This window comes from Cynocephalus volans, chromosome 2 (assembly GCF_027409185.1).
Source record: "Cynocephalus volans isolate mCynVol1 chromosome 2, mCynVol1.pri, whole genome shotgun sequence".
Lineage (NCBI taxonomy): Eukaryota > Metazoa > Chordata > Mammalia > Dermoptera > Cynocephalidae > Cynocephalus > Cynocephalus volans.
In genome coordinates this window covers 37,104,451-37,126,034 of record NC_084461.1, presented here as the reverse complement: position 1 = coordinate 37,126,034, position 21,584 = coordinate 37,104,451, and the positions used below count along the sequence as shown (strand labels likewise).

The 21,584-nt window shown below is 39.9% G+C and overlaps 1 protein-coding gene across 1 annotated transcript in view; it reads left to right on the top strand.

The window, feature by feature from the left end:
- The window catches only part of MROH2B (maestro heat like repeat family member 2B), a 63,594-nt gene that overhangs the window by 18,145 nt on the left and 23,865 nt on the right, over positions 1–21,584 (top strand). Inside the window, exons 14-24 of the mRNA XM_063087337.1 lie at positions 1,422–1,578; positions 1,730–1,770; positions 2,466–2,607; positions 3,206–3,249; positions 5,602–5,709; positions 8,397–8,513; positions 11,284–11,391; positions 11,939–12,091; positions 14,402–14,428; positions 15,094–15,213; positions 15,431–15,510. Coding sequence (XP_062943407.1) covers positions 1,422–1,578; positions 1,730–1,770; positions 2,466–2,607; positions 3,206–3,249; positions 5,602–5,709; positions 8,397–8,513; positions 11,284–11,391; positions 11,939–12,091; positions 14,402–14,428; positions 15,094–15,213; positions 15,431–15,510 — 1,097 coding nt within the window. The remainder of the gene's footprint in view (positions 1–1,421; positions 1,579–1,729; positions 1,771–2,465; positions 2,608–3,205; positions 3,250–5,601; positions 5,710–8,396; positions 8,514–11,283; positions 11,392–11,938; positions 12,092–14,401; positions 14,429–15,093; positions 15,214–15,430; positions 15,511–21,584) is intronic.

Here is a 21,584-nt window from a genome sequence, read left to right as displayed (position 1 = left end):
TATTAATTAATTAAGATAATTAATATAATTTATCTTCTATCTGTATAGTACATTATGGTTTATAAGCCTATTAACATATTATATCTCGTCTTCCTCTACTGTATCTATACATACTGGTAAGTAGTGAGTGGTGGTTCTCACACAGTAAATGTCAAACTTCCCCTATTCATCTGGGAAGGTGTTAAGAGTGGCCTTTCTCAGGCCTCACTGGAAACCGGATTATTGTGAACCTCAAGGCGAGGACCATTGCAATCTGTGTTTTCCTTTTAAGCAAAATAGCCTGAGAAAGTATGTAGTGGCTGGAAGTACGTGGTTCAGTCAGGAGACAATCAACAGACCACTCAGTTTAAGTGGATCAGAGGCTTCATCTAGGATATGTGATTCTTGAGTTATCAGGGAAATTTACTTAAAATGCTGATTTCCAGGCCACAAACCAGACCTCCTGAATCATGTGTCTGGACATGGGGCCTATCAGCCTGCAATCAAATAAGTTACAGTATTTCTGATGCATACTAAAGTTTGAGATCTAAAGTTTGATCCAGAAGAAATGATGAAAATAATAGTCTAGGGCCAGACTCTAAAGAGTCTTGAATGCCAAACTCCTCCTTCCTTGTAGTTGATGAACCAATAAAAAATTTAAGCAAGGACTAGACATTTAAAACAATAATTGTAGGAAATCAGTGAGTTGACATATGGGTAGAATAAGAGGAAAGAGACTGTATATCACATCAGATACAACTTGTAGGAGCTTGGAGCAATGCCATAATAGCAGGAACGAAAGGCGGAAGGGCATAAGAGATCTTATGATGAAAAGAGAACCGGCCTTGGCAATTAAATATAGATGACAAGGAATAGGGAAGAGTCCAAATTGACACCAAAGTTTCCATTAGGACAAAGAAGTTTCCTAAGGGACAAGGAACATACCGACTAAAGAAACTATGGATGTTCCAGAGCTCCAGAGCAGGAAGCACAGGAATAACAGCAGCCCATTCACTATCCTCTCCCGATCAATCTCACTTGGGGCAGTCCCGCTTCAACCTTGGGGACTGAGGAAATATATGTGCATTATCAGCTGTCACATTGAGAGGAATACTGGCACTTGGAGAGTGGTTCCCAGGGATGCTAGACTTTCTGCAGTGCCTGGAAGAGTCTCTCATAATAAAGAATTGTCCTGACCCAAATTCTGGCAGCAACCCCATGGAGAAACACTGACCAACAACACTCACTACAACTCGCACCTGAAAATGAAGGTGTTGTGCAGAGATTTTATTTAATAATTTCATTTTTACTTAGCCTGAAGAGCAAAATAATAAAACATGAAAGAAAAGTTTCTAAATCAGAGAAAAACACTCAGCGAGGACTGGGGAGAAATAATGGAGAAGGATAAGTAATCCTTTCATCTAGCCCTATGTTTTTCACAGGTGCTATGGCCAAGAATCCTTACTTTTGTGGTACCTGAGGAATATACAGGAACTCTGGACCACCTGTTTAATATCATCAGAATTCTGCTTATGGCAGAGGAGAGGAAGAAGCATAATGCCAAGGAATCAACAGCACTTGTCATCTCTACAGGAGCTGGTTTGTACATTTTATTCATAAACAAAGCAAAACTGTTCTATTTTGAGAGTCTCATTTCCAGAAAGGCTACAGTGCTTAGATCTTATACCAAACCCCAATCTGAATTTTTCTATCCCCTACAGTGATGATGAAAATTGCTTTTTCTTTCTAGTGAAACTTCCTTCACCACAGCAGTTACTGGCCAGACTTCTGGTGAGTTACAAAGAATCAATGTAGGGTAAATTTAAGCTGATATGAATAATTCCGTTCTGAATGAATGGTAATAAAAATTACATAGATACTCCAAAACCCAAAGAAACACTAAAATGGCATAATCGATTTTCTGCTGTAGTAACACCATTTCATGAGCATGTATTGTTAAAGTTTATTTATGATTTTAAAGTAAGCATAGACTGAATTTCATCCATAAGTACCATGAAACAAATTTCACATCTGCTGTTTGAATTTCCCTTCTCTCCCTTTGGTTGCATACATATAATTTACTCAAGCACTATTTCTACATGCCCTTATTTGATATATTCATAGATATATCTAAATGTTGGTTCTTTTTATTTACTTATTTACTATTTTTTTTGGTGGCTGGCTGGTAGGGGAATCCGAACCCTGGAAGTTGGTGTTGTCACACCGTGCTCTAACCAACTCCATTTATTTTTGATTGGCAGTTTCTGTGTATTTTTTTATCTCTATCCTCAGAAAAAAAATTGGGAAGAAGGATTGTCTAAGTATTAGCTTCACTCTAGAATAAGAAAGAACAGACTGTGATGATTTGTTAAAAGAGGATCTGATGTAGGAATCAAGGGAATCCAGAACAATGGTAAAAAGGCAAAGGTAGGTGGGCCTTTTAAATATCCCTGAAATTAATGACCATTTTCTCTTCCATCCTTCAGGTAATTTCTATGCTTACCAGTGTAGGGAAATTATGTGGGGCTGGTGCAATTGGACTTTTGAAAGTATTGCCTGAGATAATTCATCCAAAATTGGCAGACTTATGGAAAACACGCATACCTGAGCTCCTGCAGCCTCTGGAAGGTACAAGGCCGTGGGGTCAGGTCTTTATTCAAGGAGACAAGAACACAAAGAAATGATTCAGCATTTCTCTATGTAAATCCATAATTGCTCATTTTGGGCAATAAAAACAATAAGCTTAATATGCAAGGTAGACTGCTTTTCTTTTTTTCTTAAGACTTTATGTTCTATTTCTCTACCTATTCTCACACTACGAGAAGACATGGTGAGTAACATTCTCAGCAGGAACTTTTACTGTTGCTCTTGTCTTTCTTTTTTTTTTTTTAATCTAGAGAAACTCTCTTTTGGTATTGTTCGAAAATGTTATTACTCATTCATGTTAGAATATCAAAATATAGTCATTTCAGTAGTTACTGTTGCAATTAGCAAAACGTCTAGATTTCATCATGTATTGAAGACTCTCTCTCCGCATGAATAGCACTTTAAACTTGCCAGCAATAGTACATAATAAATAGTAAATAGTAAATAGTAAATTTCATCTCAAATAAGCATTCTGAGCACAGGGAAAGCTTGAAATGAACTCCAGCATCCACTGGGGACCTGGCAAGGGAGAATTTGAGTCTTGGTTTTTTGCAGTTACCACATCAATTTTTATTTCCAGGAAAGAACACTAGCATTGTGCTATGGGAAACCATGCTGCTGCAGGTAAGGGTGGCTTCTAGACTAATTGTTGATCATGGGGTGATGAAATGAGCTTAAGTTATCCATCCTAACTAAAAAGAACTAGATTCCTAAGGGCAGTAAACAACATCTCCTCTTCTTGGGAAATGAACAGAATGTTAGAAGCGATCGCTTGAGGATAATGCTTTTTAAATCACCATAATTTGAACAACATTCTTAAGTCTTCAGTTTGATTAAGAATTTAAGACAGTATTGAAGATCTTACTTACTAATGTCTTTTTCTGTCTTTGTTCAGTCTTCTCTCACTTTCAAGTTTTCTTCCTCTCCTTGTAACTGCATTCTCTTACCATTCATGTAAAGAAATACAGATTAATTTAAATTCTACTTCTATGCTTCTACATACAACTTCATTTTCTCCTCTGTTTGCTGCTCACTGTCTTTTTCCTGATTTCTAAAATCACTGTATCCTTTTCTAGAAAGGAATCTCCTCTCTCATTCAAAAATGTTTTAGGCCTTTATAACTGACAGTGCCACTGGCAATACCAGATCCCAGAAATTGCAGACAGAAGTTGGACATTGGCTTTATAGAGATCTCAATTTCAGGAAACTACATGAGGTGAAGGGGCCCATGGGCAGGAAGATTTTAATACAGCAGGTTTTCAATGTATAAGCCACCTACATAGGAATTACCTGTGGTTTCTTAAAAGTATCCATTTTCAGTGACCTCTTCACCTCCTAGCACAACCCCTTCCAGAATCAGAATCTCTGGAGTGGTTCCTGAGAACTAACAGATTCTGAAGCCTCCCACCAATGATTCTTATCCAATATGAGATCTGAAAGTGACTGCTCTACTCTTCTAGTTCTCAATTCTAGGATCCATCTCCCCTCCTATATCCATGATTGTTTTATCTCCCCCTCCCTCTCTTAAAATTCCTATGCTATTTTCTACTGCTACCATTTTAAAGGAACTGTTTTTACCAGGAAGTTTCTTTCAGTAGCAAGAAGCCTTGAGAACAATCCCTTTCCCTCTTCCAATCTTGAGTGTACTTCTGGTCTTCTTTTCCCAAAACTGTCTGCATGTGCCTGTCTCCCTTAAACTTCCAACTGATTTTAATTGTGTTGAGATAATTTCCTTCTATACCTAATTTGCTGAGAGTCTTTATCATGAAGCAATGTTGAATTTTGTTTAATGTTTTTTCTGCATCTATTGAGATAATCACATGGTTTTTGTCCTAGGTTTTGTTAATGTGGTGTATCACATTTATTGATTTGTATATGTTGAACCAACCTTGCATCCCTGGGATGAATCCCACTTGATAATGGTGTATAATTTTTTGATGTATTGCTGTATTCTGGTTGCTAATATTTTGTTGAGGATTTTTGCATCTATGTTCATAAAGGATGTTGGCTGCAATTTTCTTTTTCTATTGTATCTTTATCCGGTTTTGGTATCAGGGTGATGCTGGACTCATAGAATGAGTTTGGGAGAATGGCCTGTGTTTCAACTTTTTGGAAAAGTGTGAAGAGAAGAGGTATTAATTCTTCCTTAAAGGTTTGATAGAATTCAGCTATAAATCCGTCTGGTCCTGAGCTTTTCTTTGTTGGAAGACTGCTGATTACTGAGCTCCTACTAAGAAAATGCTTACAAATCCTTTCACTGGCTTTGACATTGTGTCCTTTTCTAAGCTTAAAGTAGAGAAAATATAGGAGAAATAATAATTTTTAGAAGTTGCAATGGATTTTGTCCCCCAGAAAGACAAAAACACCTTTTTGTGTGTTGTTCAATGAAGGACATGGCTTCAGAGGACTGATTGTGACCCTGCTCAACATAGTTGGCAAAACCAGGAATATTTAGTTAGTAGAGTTGAAGCTGGCAGAAATGTGTTTGTACATCTAATTGGTTCTTTGAAACATTTAATTCTTTATTCTAAAGCTCTCTCTTCTGTTTTCTTTGTTGTTGTTGTTGTTGTTGTTTTTAGTAATATATAATAAGCCAAACCAACATTGACAAATGGAATTCTTCCAAATCTATCAAAACTTGAAAAATGTTATCTTCAATTTTTTGTTTCAGATTGGATTAGTTTGTATATTAAGTCTTTCGGCAATTTTTATTTAAGAGGGTAAGAAAGGAAGGAGCTTCCATGGAGTTATTTCCACATTCTGTATATCTTATTCTCAATGGGAATTTAAAACATATCACAAAATGATTTTTAAAATAAAGTAAGAGAAAAAATTACAAAGTAGCCAGTTATTTTATTGAAAAAGGAATAAGCTCATTTAATATATATTTATATTTCTGAAAGATAAGGGGAAAAAAGGATCAAGAAAGTACATTAAACAGTTACAGTTGTATCTGATTTTCACTTCCTACAACAGTTGCTCAAAGAATCCTTGTGGAAGATCAGTGACACAGCCTGGACCATTCAACTGAGTCAGGATTTCAACCAGCAAATGGGCAGCTACAGCAACACCTCCATTGAGAAGGTTGGCTTTTCAGCTGAGGGTGGACCTTATCTTCTACCTTATGATCAAAAATAACTGCTCAAGCTCCATCTTGTCTGTACTGCAACACAAAGGAGGGAGGAACCATTAGAAAAATGAGTTCTCCCCTTTAAGGCCATGTCCTGAAAGTTGAATATTACCTTCTTTTCATTTCACATTTGGCTAAAACTTACTCATATGGCCACACCTATCTGCCAGGAAGACTGGGAGGAATACTGCCTATACAATAGATATGTGCCTGACCAAATTCAGAGGTTCTTTCAAGAGGAGGAAGAATGGATATAGCAGTCTCTGCCACAGCACCAGTTAAATGTCAGCTTACATCTTAGTTTCCATTATACCAGTCTTATAAAACAGTCTACTACAATTTAACTCAAAGTCTAGAGCTAAAAGAATACACAAAATCCAGTTCTTCCATTCCAGTGTCTCCAAATGGCTTCTACCTAACCCTTCACCTTGTAGCCATCTGTTCCAAATGGGATGTGAATCCAGTTTCTGTTGTCTACTACTAATGTACTCTTAGGTAAATTATTTAACCTCTCTGGATACTCTGTAGACTCATCTTTAAAACAGAATACCACCTCTGAGACTGGCAGTGTTATGAGGGTTCAATGAGATAAAGTATATAAAGTCCCTAGTGGAGTGCCTAGCACAGGGCATATGCTCAATTAAAAAGTATCTTTGATCATGGTCATTGTTACATTAATATCATTTATAAATTTATTTTCCTTGGAAAACATTTGTTTCATAAGATCCAATACTGACTGGGTTTTTTTCCCCACAAATTATTTATCAACCTCCAACTCTCCTATGTAATTTTCAAAATTCCTCTTACTGATCGACTCTCTAATTTGGTACAGAGTTCTAATTCTCCAAATTAGTCTACCGAGCCTAAAGACACAAATGAGGAAGATTTGATGAGCCATGCCTCATCTTCTCATCACACAAACTGGCCCTGTGCACCTCAGGTCATACTTCTCATCCAGCAGTCTCCAGACTTCCAGGATTCCTCCAGGATAATGGTTCTATGGGTAGGCAGAGCAATTCAAGCAATGAACTGCCTACATAGCTCTCAACTCATACACTGAAATAATATAACAGGAGTGTGCCAATTAGCTCTTACTGCAAACAAACTACCTTTAGTGACTTAAAATAATAGCCACCTATTCAGCTCACAATTTTGCAGTTTGACAATTTGGGCTGGACTCAGCTGGGCAGTCTTCTGATCTCAACTAGGGTCACAGGGTGTGCTGGAGGCTGGCTGGTCTACGATGTTCTTAACTAGGACAGCTTGTTTCTATTCTTTGTGGTCTCTCATCCTCCAGCAGACTAGCCCAGGCTTGCTCTCCTGCGGATTGCAAAAAAGTACACAGGTCTCTTGAAGTATAGGCTCAGAACCGGCACACTATCACTTTCACCACATCTTGTTGACCAAAACAAGTCCCAACGCCAGCCCAGATTCAAGGACTGGGAAAACAGACTCCTTTCTTAATGGAAGGAGCTGCAATGTTGCATAGTAAGGAGACATGGATAGAGGTAGGATAGAGAGTTGTGGCCATTTTTGCACCCTGCCACATTTTCTCCCGGTGCTGGGTTCCTGATTTCTTCCATTCTGTACCAAGTTTCAAAGTAGGAATATGCTAGACACTGAACTAAAATCAGCAGAGAAGCAACTGGTCAGCAGGACTGGGAGGTGTTGAGGCTAACCTTTGAAACCTAAGTCAGATTTTCCTCTTCATGACATCATATTTTTTCTGCAACACAAGATTTTCCAAGACTCTTTTCAGTCCTTTTTCAAGGTGAAGTAAAATAAACCATAGCAGCTTTGCCCTTCACTAATATTTACTTCTGTGCTGTACACAGTTTTCCTCTTTATAACTCCCTTATCTTAGGGACCTTTTGCCTTTACAACCAAGAGTGGAGTGGGTGCTACCTAGTCAGATTCTCACTCTGGTAGTTGAAATAACAGCAACTGCTCCACCAGTTTCTATCACTTTATGTTCCCCCTCTGATCCCAAGTCAGACTGATCTGCACAGTTTCTCCTGAATGTACTAATTTAACTCTGTTTCTCCTAGCCTTTCCTTTCATTATGTTCCATAGAATCCACTTTGATCAATAATGACCACTCAATAGCTACAACCCTAGGAGCCTCGCAGAGTCCTTGAAGTGGACCACCAACTGGCCAGTTTTCTCTCCTGCATGTGACAAGATGGAGATTCTAAATAAAGAGATGCCAATCTGATATTATATAGCTATAAATGACTGGAAAATAAATCAAATCCATCTTCAGAATATCCCTATATTTTCATTGAGCATGTTTATTCAATGAGCACTCGTTAAGCACTTATTAGCTACCAGCAACTGTGCCTGGAAATAATGAATAAGACCCGCTGCTACCAAGAACCCAAATTCTGAGCTTAGAGACAAACAGGGAAATTTTAAAAATTGCAATAGGGAATGAAAGGCAAAGGAAAGTGAACGAGGGGCACAGGGAACAGAGTAGGGCAGTTGGAGGACAGTGCCTGGAGAGTGTAAGAAGAGATCATACTTGAGGTACCTGGCTATTAAGCTGTTATTAAGTCACTCTAATTTCTTTCCTTCAGATGACTGTTTTTATCAGTCTTACTTTCCAACCTTTAAAACTCTATTGCTTGTCTTTGTTTTCCAGAAATTCCTTTGGAAAGCCTTGGGAACCACCTTAGCATCCTGCCAAGACACAGACTTTGTAAGCTCACAGATTAAGGAGTTTCTGATCGCTCCTAACCAACTGGGGGATCAAAGACAGGTGAGACTCCATTCTCTCAGTTTCTTATGATGACAACCAATCCTATCCACAAAACCGCTAATAGCTCTTATGATAATGTGTTATCTAGCCAGAATTATCTATGAATATATTCAGAATAGTCCAACAGAATTTTTTAAAGGCTTATCTTTTACACATCAATACTTTGTTTTTAACCAAGTTTGTGAATATTTTGAAGAATAAATTTCAATCATCCTTACTTAACAAGGGTACCTTGATGTATTTTGACCTCAGCTTTTAACTTAGAGCATGATCATGAGCATCAAGGTCATTGAATTTACAAGCTAAAGTAATGTTACAGACCACTGATTTTCAATCTAGAGCAAATGTAAGTACAGTTATGCACAGCACAATGATATTTCAGTCAATGACAGACAGCATATACAATGGTTGTCCCATGAGATTATAGTAGCTATAATATACATATACATATGTGTGTGTGTATATATGTACATATGTACATAGTAGGTAGATTGGTGTAAGTACACTCTATGTTGTTTACACCACAACAAAATCACTTAACAACAGAACTTTTAGAACATATCCTTGCCATTAAGTGACTCATGACTGTATAACCTGGAGAGCTTTCCCAAAGCATTTTTACCTATTCCCTACCCTCGCCTATGCTGAAGAGCATGTGTAAATGTGGAGGAAAGAGAGGATGTGTATTATAAAACAAATTTTAAGAACCCTCCTAGGCTAATAAAGACCACCAATATAAAAAATATTGTCGTGTATACTGTTATATACTCCTCAGAAATTTTGAGATGTTTAGTGTTCTTTCTTCCACAGCCAATGGCCAGAAACCACTGGAGTTTACTGAACTTTCGAAACTGCTTTTATATTACTATTATTTCTTTTTTCCTTGTCAGATATTGTTATCATTTATTGCTCTTGGCACTATTTCTAATGCCATTTTTTCCATCTTAGTTTCCCTTCTAGTTCTGCTATAGGCAAGGAAGGTAAGTTTATGTTAGATCTAAGCATACAATGAAGCTATCATTCAAGGTCTGAGGGTTTCACAAACTTTAAAAGACAAATTGTGACATCCACATGAGCTCCTCAAGTATCTTTTTTACTTCAAGTTCTTGAGTGTGTCCCACATAGTCAAGTGGCTTAGTAAATAACCTCTGGATGAGTAAAGTGTTAACACATGAGTTTCTTAATCTCACTGAGCCTAACTGGCTTTCGATCGCCTAAGCATGACTCCTTCAATCATGTAACACAAGAGCCCTAATTCTGGCATCAGGCTAGCTAGATTCAAATCTTGGCTCTACAACATGCTGTCTGTAGACAGTGTTCCTCAAGTTTCCTCCAAACTAAAGTTGGGGAAAACAGAACCCTTCTCAATGATTTTATTCATGTCTAGATATAGTGCTTACTGATCAGTTTGGGGGAGATTTGAGACTGAAATTGCAACTTTGAGAAACTGGGGAGAGAAAACTGACTAAGAAAAAGTAGTAGGATATCTGTGTAGATGTAAGGACTCAGTTGAGGTTGAAACCATAACCTTCTCCTGCCACCAATTTCCTCAACGGTGTCACTTTTTTTCTAGCAGCATCCAGCAGACTAGGTGGTAGTAAACTGGAGAGTCAGATTTGTCCAGGGCATAGGTTTTGACAGGCTGAAATGACAGAAAGACAATGGGATATAGATCACAGAGTAGAAAAATCAGGGAAGGAAACAAGAAGTTAGGAAGATTAGCTGGAAGAGAAGAAACACAGAGCATTATGGGGTGAAATAAAAGATACACAGGGGTTTATATCTTATGCCATGACCAAAGAACATGGGGATGTCAGGCCACAAGCCTTTAAAAAATTGTTTCAGACATCTTCTGGTGATGAAGGGTGTGGTGTGGTATCTAAAGACAAAGAACAGTGCTGGTTGAGACCTTGGAGACAGGAATCTTGTCTATGGGTTTTCATGGTGGCTCTAGCAGGGTTGTGCAATGAAATAAAATATAATAGGATTCATGAACAAATTTCCATAAAGGGACTGTGGTGAAATTAGCCTTGGACAAAAGACGTGGGGAGGGCAGTATAAGGGCAGACAGTAATATAACCTTAGAGTGTGAAACAAGAGCTATACCAGCTTTCAAAAATTTAAGCATTCGAGATATGATAAAGTTTCAGCAGCAGAGTGATGCTTTAAAAATACCAGTCAACTCCAGCTCAAAAAAACACCACTCATCAATCTCAGATTAAAAGTCCAAAATCTTGAGGGTGGCCTTGAAGGCCCTACTAGAACCAGCCCTGTCTGACCTCATATGGCACTGATCTCCTCTGTGATTGGTCACTCAGTCTGCTTCAGTGGACCTCAGGGCCTTTGCACTTACTTTCTCTCTGTTTGGAACTCTCCTTCCCAGACAGTCAATGGCCCATTCCTTCACTTAATTGACGGCTCTGCTAGATGTCACCCTGTTCATTAGGCCATCTCTAGCCACACTATTTAAATTGCAAATTTCCCCTAACCCTCACCAGCTATTCCCTTATTCTTAACTCTAATCACCATCTGGCATACTACACATGATTATTTAATTTATCTGTTTACTTATTTCACTTCCCTGAATCAGTTTGCTTCCCTGTCAGTTCGCTGGATATACACTCCACAAGGGTGAGGCATTTGGTGTGTTCCATTCAATACTGTATCCCCAGCACCTAGAAGAATGCCTGGCACATAGTAGGTGCTCAATAAATATTTGTTGAACAAATAAATGGTTAAACTCAAAATCTCATGCCTTTTCTGATTTCAGGGAATAACATCTATTTTAGGATATTGTGCCGAGAAGCACTTGGATCTTGTTTTAAAAGTTCTTAAAAAATTCCAAGATCAGGAAAAGTTTTTCATGAATCGATGTAAGGTAAAAAGAATAATTTTCTCTAAAGCCATTGGTCACTGCACGGGCAAACAACACTGATTTCCTCAGTGAATATCCTTTCTCCATATTATACTTATCGCCGTCCCCAGGTCCTTACTCCAAGTCAGAGCTGTCCAAGCCTAGGTCCTATAGCCCAGATCAGCTTTATAACAAATCCACTCTATTTTCTCTGTCATTAATGCTGACTTGGATGGTCCTAATGAATTCCATGTGTGCCTAGGTCTGGCCCTCTACCTGCTGCTCAGGCCTCATGAACAGCTTTCATTACATATACTCTGCTTCTCCTGAAGAAGGAGCTAATAAATAAATAATTAACAAAAACCTTTCGCAGTTACCCTGTTAAGGCCTAATAGTCTGTACTATCCTGGCTATTTACATTTGGACAAGCAAGAGTATGTCAGTTTTGGATTCACTGTAATCATCCCAGTGCAGTTTCTTAACCCATGTAGTGGTCCATAGGATTAGGAAAAAACAGGAGAGAAAAACTCATTTGGTCACATTTTTCATGTCTCCCTTTCCTGGTCTTCAGGGCATTTTTTCAGGGAAAAAGAGCCTGACCAAGACTGATGTCATTGTCATCTACGGAGCTGTGGCCCTCCATGCTCCCAAGAATCAACTTCTCACCAGGCTTGACCAAGACATCTTATCCCAAGTCCTCTCTCTTTATGGCCAGTGCTCTCAGGTAACAGCCATCACAGGCTGCCTTGATTTCAAGGCTGGGATTCCCAAACCTTTCAGGGGCTCAGATCTTTGGAATCCTCAGGCTCAAGGGATATGGGCCAAAAGAAAAATAGGATCTGTTATGTTTGGGAGATGAAAATGTGGGAACAGAAAAAATTATTATGGAACAGTCAGGTAATTTGTTTCTTTGCTAAAGCCTTGGACAGTTCATGTCCTACCACTCTTGTGATGCCTTCCCAGATCAATTCTATCAATAGTGATCTCACCCTCATTTGAACTTAAAATAATCACTCCTGTACCTCTTTAGGACAGCCAGCTTATTACTTCCTTGTAGTATTCTTAGAAGTGTTAGTTAATGGTAGTTGTTTAATCTTTTATGTAGTAATATTTGTAAAAACACCTAGAACAGTGTCCAAAAATAGTGTGTCATATATGTGTTTTTAAGTGAATAAAATATGTCATTTGTCAATCTACTCAATCCACCTCACATTGTACTGCTTTCTCCCTTCACATTCATTCCAGCCACCCTAACCCTCCTTCAAGCCTCTCAACATGCCAAGAATGTTCCTGCCTCACAGCCACCAAACTCAGTTGGGAAGCATGTGATCGTTTCTGTCCCCCATTGCACTTTCTTTGCATCTTTAATAAACTGCTTTATACATATTCTTAATTCAGCCCACTTTGCTGACAAGAACCAGGTTGACCATGTAAGAATTATCTAGATTCGAGTTTAAAATACAGTTTCCCAGAGTAGTTTTCCAGGGAGGTTGATTCAGTAGGTCTTGGGAGGAGTCTGGAAATCTGTGTGCTTAAAAGGTTTAAGAGAGGGGAAAAGGGGAAGATTGGATAAGTACGATTTGTAGCAATGGATATGCTAATAAAAAATAAAAAAAATAAGAGGGTTTAAGAATGATCCTTATCTATAGGCAGGAGTGGGGAGCTTTCAATGATTACGTGCACATGCGCTTCTCCCGTTAGATCATCAGTACCTGATGCTCCTTTATCTCCCCTTCTGTGTCTCCACAAACTACATATTTGATAAATATGTGTTCTTGACATTTACTCATATGTATATGTGATAAGTATAGATACACGCTAGTGGACTGATGTAGGCAGTGATCCTCACACCTTAGTTGCATGAAAATTGCGTGGTGAGCCAGTTAAAAATAGAGATGCCTAATGAATCACAGTCTTCAGCAGTGGATCATTGAATCTGAATTTTCAACACAGTCCTCAAGAGCTGATTCTGATGTCCCCAAAATCTAAGCAATGATGAGAAATCCAAAACATAGTAAAGGATGTTTTATGTTACATTAATTTCTAGTCAATCATTGAGGAAAATTATGACAAAAATAAAAGAGGAAGAGAGATAAAGATGATTAAGATAACATTACTACACACTTTCAGGGTACAATCAATTCTGCCTTAACGCAACATGTGCACAAGATAATACTACAGGAAAATACTCAAGGATTATGGGGGAAATGGGGTTGGAGCACAACGCTCAGCAAACTCTACCAGTGACACAATTTTTTTAAAGAAGAACCTCATTTTAAAATTAAAAGTACAGGAATACTACCCAAAAATATGGCACTTCACCTTGAAACACTTGAAGTCAGTTGTGAAAGTAGTGAATTATGGAAGGTGGAGGAAAGGAGGATTATCTGAAATGCTGCGGACTATTAGTTGCAATGCCACATTTGGACGGGAGAGGCTCCTACACTCAGCAGACTGAGGTCGCTGGTAGAAGATGGGGCACCACGTGCCCTCTGAGGCTTCCTACCCGGCTCAGTTCAACCGTGCACCTCGAGTCTCACAGGTGAAACTGCGCATAAGAAAACGCCAAGCTCGGCACATGCTAAAAGTATTCCCTGATATACCAATCTCATTGGAACAAACGTGCACTTTCAACTCAAGCTACGTATAGCAGAACTGACTGTACTCCGAGTTGCAGGATCGGCTGCCCTATGACTTTTCATCTTAATAGCATTTCACTGCTCTTTCCCCCAGGAGCTTTTTATCCTTTTTCGGTACCAAAGTCTGTTAGAGTGTCTTTAAACTGATTGTGAAGCCTGAAAACCCAAAGGCTTGGAGTCTCTATCCTGCTTTCTGTAGCTTACACACGACTCACCTGTGGCAGGTGGGAGGGGGAGGGTAATGTGCCAATGTGCAAGGTCTTTAAAAACGGGAGAGGAAGCACCGTGTCCTGCTTCACTGTTGTCTTTCAGGTTGATGGGTGGGTCCTTTTGTAGGGCTGGGTGTGTCTCCAACTGCTGCTCACTCTGTATCTGTTTTGCCTTTGGTTTTTCAGGTTCTGGGCATGTCTGTGATGAACAAGGTATGGGATAGATAGACAAATCGTGCTCTTTGAAGTGTGCCAAGCATAAATGGTCCTCTTTATTTGATTCCAGTGGAAAGGATCCCAATATATAACTAATTAATCCAATTCCGAAGCCAGGGTCCATAATCTAAGACAGAACAAGGAGCTGTATTCTGGTTCCAGGTGGTTTAGAAGTTGAGCTATAAACTAGAGCAGGGGTTTTCAAACTGTGGGTTGTGACCCATCAGTGGACCATGAGATCAATCTACGAGGTCACAACCAGCAAAAAGTTTTAATGAAATAAAAGAGAAAATAGAAGAGTGCATTCCATATAGCAATTGCAAGTATTATTAAACTTTAATTTCAGTTAAATATTAGATATATTTTGTGCATGTAAGTACTAGGTGGAATTGTAAATTGTTTCCTACTGTGGTTTACAGTAAAAAAAATTGAAATCCACTGCTCTAGAGAAACTTCAATCTATGGTGGTTGGCAGGGGGAGAGATTGACCTTTGTTTCTCTACTTCTATGCAATTTAGATCCTAGGTGGGGATAAAGATGGTACTGGGAGCAAAGGTTTTCGATTTTGTCTGGGCACATATTTCAACTCTAGGTCACATGTTTATAGTACCCTGGTGTGGTGCCTAAGACCTTGGCTTGCACCATGGATCATTTTGCTTTAGGACATGGATCTGCAAATGAGTTTCACAAGAAGCATCACTGAGATTGGCATTGCTGTCCAGGATGCTGAGGATCCAAGGTTCCAGTTTTCCTACAAGGAGATGCTGATCGGTTACATGCTGGTGAGTGTGCAGAGAGAGAATAAGGAAGGCCCTGAGTATTCCATTACCAAGAATGCAGGGCTGTCTTTTCAAAAATGGTAAAACTTGCCTGTCCCACCTATCAGATTTCTGCCATATTTCCAACCCAGGGCACCCAAGGGTTCGACAAGGTTGCAGCTGCACTAGGGACCTCCGCTGAGGCTTTCTGAAACATTTCACCTCGTTGTTTGTGTTACAGGACTTCGTTAGGGATGAGCCCCTGGATTCCTTAGCTAGCCCTGTTCGGTGGAAAGCCTTAATCGCCATCCGATACCTCAGGTAGAAAAGTGTTTGTTGTTCTCATTGAAAAAGTTATTTCCTCCCTCTCCTCCTCCTCCTGGTAACTGACTTATCTATCTGTACAGATTCCAGTGCACCCTCCCCCAAATAAACACAATTCATTAATGGGTCTTTCAAATGGGGGCTTTATCTCTTTCCAGAGAGTTACAAAACTGTCTGAGAGACTGATCATTTAATGACTGACAGGGACTAAAGATACTCAGAAGAATCAGATTTATTGACGTATGAGGACTGAAATTTCTGTGCAAAAGGAAATTTCTCTTCCTAGATCTTGGCCTGTAGGCAAATTTTAATTTTCCAGTTAAAAACTTATAAAAGCCCTAATCACATTCTAGTTGGTTAACAGCAATAAATCTCAAGAAGAAAATAATTTGAAACAAGTTTTTAAAATAATATTTCCCCCTCCAGTAAAAGACATACAAGTGTATCATTAAATTTCAAAAACTATAGAAAGGAGTTTCAAGATGGCGGCGGCTGCGGCGGCTGGCGCGGAGTAGCTGAGGTGGAAAAGGTGGCCACTGGGCCTCAGGCAGCCGGGAAACTTGTGGACCTTCCTCTGGCCATCTCTTAAGGGAGGACTGCTGCTGCTGGCCGGTCGTGGGGGCTCAACGCCACTTTGCCCCCGGCAGGAGAGGCTGCCTCATTTACAGGCAACAGCTTTGAAGTGTGGAGCAGGAAAAGAACTGATTCTTAGCTGCAAAAGCGAGTCTTGAAACAGGGAACACGGGGCCAGGGCTGCTGTGGATGCAGCCAGGATCCCGGAGGCTGGGGCCGCACTGAAGGCGGCCAGCTGCCCTATCCAGGATTCGAGGTTTCAGGCCGGCATTAAAGAAGACTCCTGGGAGCGCCCGAGCGGCGCCGCGTCTGAACAGCCCGAGGCGGCAGCGCCGAGAACACGGAAGGCAACAAACCAGAGACAGAGCGAGTGCCCGACCTGGCACAGCACTGTGAGTGATCCCTGGCAAAGCTCTGTTCGGGGGGTGGATGCCCACGCGGCTCCCCGCCTGCACCACCAGGCCACTCCTTGCCCCGGTGCTGCCTCCATTTTCCCAGGTGCGGGCAGCTCCGCCCCGCTCGGCCATCACTGAGCCCATTTGCTTGGCCTGGCGCGGGGCTTTCCGGACCCTGCGGGCCGACCTCCTCTCCCACTCCCTCCACGGTTCTCTGGCAGGGCTGGGGGTGTGGGGCGTCCCGACCAGTTTTGGGAGGGCTAGGAAGTACGGGCGGGCCGACTGTCACTCCACCACACCCTGGACTCTGGCCCCGGTAAACTTCCTGTTACTGGGAGGCAGATACCATCTCTGCGACCACCAGTTTGGAAAAAAGCCTAACGAATTTCTGGTTGGGAATAGTGCGGTAGGAGAGTTCCCAGGTCTGCTTGAACCTGCCGGAGAGCAGGCTGCAGGCGGGCACTAGACTCGGTTTATACCGGGGGGATACAAAGGTGAACAAGACCCGAGAAAGATCTACACAGTGCTACAAAGGCACCCAGAGAGACCGGTCGTCTGTGCCTAGCAGAAACCTGGTAGACTTCCTGGGCGAGGCGGTGCTGAGCAGGGTCTTGAAGGCCCAGCTGATAGACGAGGGGTGCAGAAGACACGCCCCAGCCCAGCACAGTGTTCACAGAGGGGGGTGACGTGCGGCCAGGGAGGCGGAGTCTCGACAGAAACCACACACCCGGTGGGGTCGCCACTGCACGATCTAACAGCCTGGGCCAGAGCACACGGAAAGGGGAGAAGTCCTGTACAGAAAGTGAAAGCTCAACAGAGATCACACACCCTGTGGTACGTGATCCACCAGCCCAGCAGAGTACAAGCTGACCAAAAAGGTGGATCCCCGGAGAAGCCCAAGACCCGAGGCAACCACACACACAAGACACTAGAGGCCAACTGAGCAGTCACGGCGGGAGCCATACCAAATTGGCAACCACAGCAACATCCTAGTTAGTCATTAGTCTTAAACCGGTGGACTGTGAAACCCCCTGCAACAATGAATAAACACCAAAAAAAAGACACCAGAAATACAAAAAATCAAGAAAGTACACCACCAAAAGTTAATAAATCTCATACTCTAGATCCTATAGAACAAGAAGCCCTTGAAATAACTGACAAGGAATTTCGAGTGATAATTCTAAGGAAACTGAATGAGATACAAGAAAACTCAGCTAGACATCATGATGAAATGAGGAAAAGTATACAGGATCTGAAAGAGGAAATATACAAGGAAATCAATGTCCTGAAAAAAAATGTAGCAGAACTTGCTGAACTGAAGAAGTTATTCAGCGAAATAAAAAACACAACGGAGAGTTTAACCAGCAGGCTTGTCGAAGTTGAAGAGAGAACCTCTGAACTTGAAGATGGGCTGTTTGAAATAACACAAGCAGACAAAAAGAAAGAAAAAAGAATCAAGGACATGGAAGAAAATCTGAGAGAGATATCAGACAACCTCAAGCGCTCAAATATCCGAGTCATGGGTATTCCAGAAGGGGAAGAAAATGGAGATTCCATTGAAAACATATTCAAAAAAATAGTGGCAGAAAACTTCCCAGGTATAGGAAAAATCACAGATCTTCAGATCCAGGAAGCTCAACGATCTCCAAACGTATTCAACCCAAAAAGGCCTTCTCCAAGACATGTCATAGTCAAATTGGCAAAACTCAGAGACAAAGAGAGAATCTTAAAAGCTGCAAGAGAGAAGCGTCAAATCACCTATAAGGGAGCCCCAATCAGGTTAACATCAGACTTTTCATCACAAACCCTAAAAGCTAGAAAGGAATGGGATGATATTTTCAAAATACTAAAAGACAAAGATTGCCAGCCAAGAATACTTTACCCTGCAAGGCTATCCTTCCGAAATGAGGGGCAAATAGTATATTTCTCAGACAAACAAAAACTGCGGGAGTTCACTACCACACGACCACCCTTACAAGAAATCCTCAAGGTAGTACCAGGTTTGGTTCCTGAAAAATAACTACCACTGCCATAAAAACCCAAGAAAAATCTAAACCCGCTAGTATAATACAAATGGCATTCATGAAGAGAAAACAAGCTAACAAAAACACTATCTACAACCTAAGGAACCAACAAACAAAGAAACCAAACAGTAAATCAGAAAGCAAGGAACAAAAGACACCTAAGACAACCAAACAACCAATAAAATGCTAGGAATAAATCAACACCTTTCAATAACAACTCTTAATGTTAAAGGCTTAAATTCCCCAATTAAAAGACACAGACTGGCTGACTGGATCAAAAAACAGGACCCAACTATATGCTGCCTACAAGAGACCCACCTCACCCATAAAGATTCACACAGACTAAGAGTGAAAGGATGGAAAAAGATTTACCATGCAAACAGAAAAGAAAAACGAGCTGGAGTGGCTATTCTTATATCTGACAAAATAGACTTTAAACTAAAAACCATAAAAAGAGACAATGAGGGACACTACTTAATGATAAAAGGACTGATCCATCAAGAAGACATAACAATCATAAATATGTACGCACCCAATGTTGGAGCAGCCAGATTTATAAAACAAACTCTATTAGACCTAAAGAAGGAAATAGACACTAATACCATAATAGCAGGGGACCTGAACACTCCACTGTCAATATTAGACAGATCATCTAGGCAAAGAATCAGTAGAGAAACACAAGATCTAAACAAGACTCTAGACCAATTGGAATTGGCAGATATCTACAGAACATTCCACCCAACAACCTCAGAATATTCATTCTTCTCATCAGCACATGGATCATTCTCCAGGATAGATCACATATTAGGTCACAAATCAAGTCTCAGTAAATTCAAAAAAATTGGAATTATCCCATGTATCTTCTCAGACCACAATGGATTAAAACTAGAAATTAATAACAAACAAAACTCTGGAAACTATACAAACACATGGAAATTAAACAGCATTCTACTTAATGACATATGGGTCCAAGAAGAAATCAAGCAGGAAATCAAAAAGTTTATTGAAACTAATGAAAACAATGATACATCATACCAAAACCTGTGGGATACTGCAAAAGCAGTATTGAGGGGAAAATTTATTGCATTAAATGCTCACTTCAGAAGAATGGAAAGATGGCAAGTGAACAACCTAACACTTCACCTTAAAGAACTAGAAAAACAAGAACAATCCAATCCTAAAGTTAGCAGACGGAAAGAAATCATTAAGATCAGAGCAGAACTGAATGAAATTGAAAACCAAAAAACAATTCAAAAGATCAACGAATCAAAAAGTTGGTTTTTTGAAAAGATAAATAAAATTGACAAACCATTAGCATGGCTAACAAAAAAAAGAAGAGAGAAGACTCAAATAACAAAAATTAGAAATGAAAAAGGCGATATTACAACTGATTCATCTGAAATACAAGGAATCATTCGAGACTACTATAAACAACTGTACGCCAACAAATTTGAAAATCTGGAGGAAATGGATAAATTTCTGGACACACACAAGCTCCCAAAACTGAACCGTGAAGACGTAGAAAATCTGAACAGACCAATAACAATAAAGGAGATTGAAGCTGTTATCAGAAGGCTCCCAACAAAGAAAAGCCCAGGACCAGATGGATTCACAGCAGAATTTTACCAAACATTCAAAGAGGAATTGACACCGATTCTTTACAAACTATTCCAAAAGATTGAAACGGACGCAAATCTCCCAAACTCATTCTATGAAGCAAACATCATCCTGATACCAAAACCAGGTAAAGATATAACCAAAAAAGAAAACTACAGGCCGATATCCTTGATGAATATAGATGCAAAAATCCTCACTAAAATACTAGCAAACAGAATACAGCAACACATACGAAAAATTATTCATCACGATCAAGTGGGATTCATCCCAGGGATGCAAGGTTGGTTCAACATACGCAAATCAATAAATGTGATACACCATATTAATAAACTCAAACACAAGGACCATATGATCATCTCGATAGATGCTGAAAAAGCATTTGATAAAGTTCAGCACTCATTCATGACAAAGACCCTCAATAAGTTAGGTATAGAGGGAAAGTATCTCAACATAATTAAAGCCATATATGACAAACCCACTGCCAATATCATCCTGAATGGGGAAAAGCTGAAAGCTTTTCCTTTAAGAACAGGCACTAGACAAGGATGCCCACTCTCACCACTCCTAAACAACATAGTGTTGGAAGTACTAGCCAGAGCAATCAGAGAAGAGAAGGAAATAAAGGGCATCCAGATTGGAAAAGATGAAGTCAAACTGTCCCTGTTTGCAGATGACATGATCCTATATATCGAACAGCCTAAAACCTCTACAAAAAAACTGTTGGAATTGATAAATGATTTCAGCACAGTAGCAGGATACAAAATCAACACACAAAAATCAGTAGCATTTCTTTTCTCCAATAGTGAACATGCAGAAGGAGAAATCAAGAAAGCCTGCCCATTTACAATAGCCACCAAAAAAATAAAATACTTAGGAATTGAGTTAACCAAGGAGGTGAAAAATCTCTATAATGAGAACTACAAACCACTGCTGAGAGAAATTAGAGAGGATACAAGAAGATGGAAAGATATTCCATGCTCTTGGATTGGAAGAATCAACATAGTGAAAATGTCCATACTACCCAAAGTGATATACAAATTCAATGCAATCCCCATCAAAATTCCAAAGACATTTTTCTCAGAAATGGAAAAAACTATTCAGACATTTATATGGAACAATAAAAGACCACGAATAGCCAAAGCAATGCTCAGCAAAAAAAATAAAGCTGGAGGCATAACACTACCTGACTTTAAGCTATACTACAAAGCTATAATAACCAAAACAGTATGGTACTGGCATAAAAACAGACACACTGACCAATGGAATAGAATAGAGAATCCAGAAATCAACCCACACACTTACTGCCATCTGATCTTTGACAAAGGCACCAAACCTATTCACTGGGGAAGGGACTGCCTCTTCAGCAAGTGGTGCTGGGATAACTGGATATCGATATGCAGGAGAATGAAACTAGATCCATACCTCTCACCGTATACTAAAATCAACTCAAAATGGATTAAGG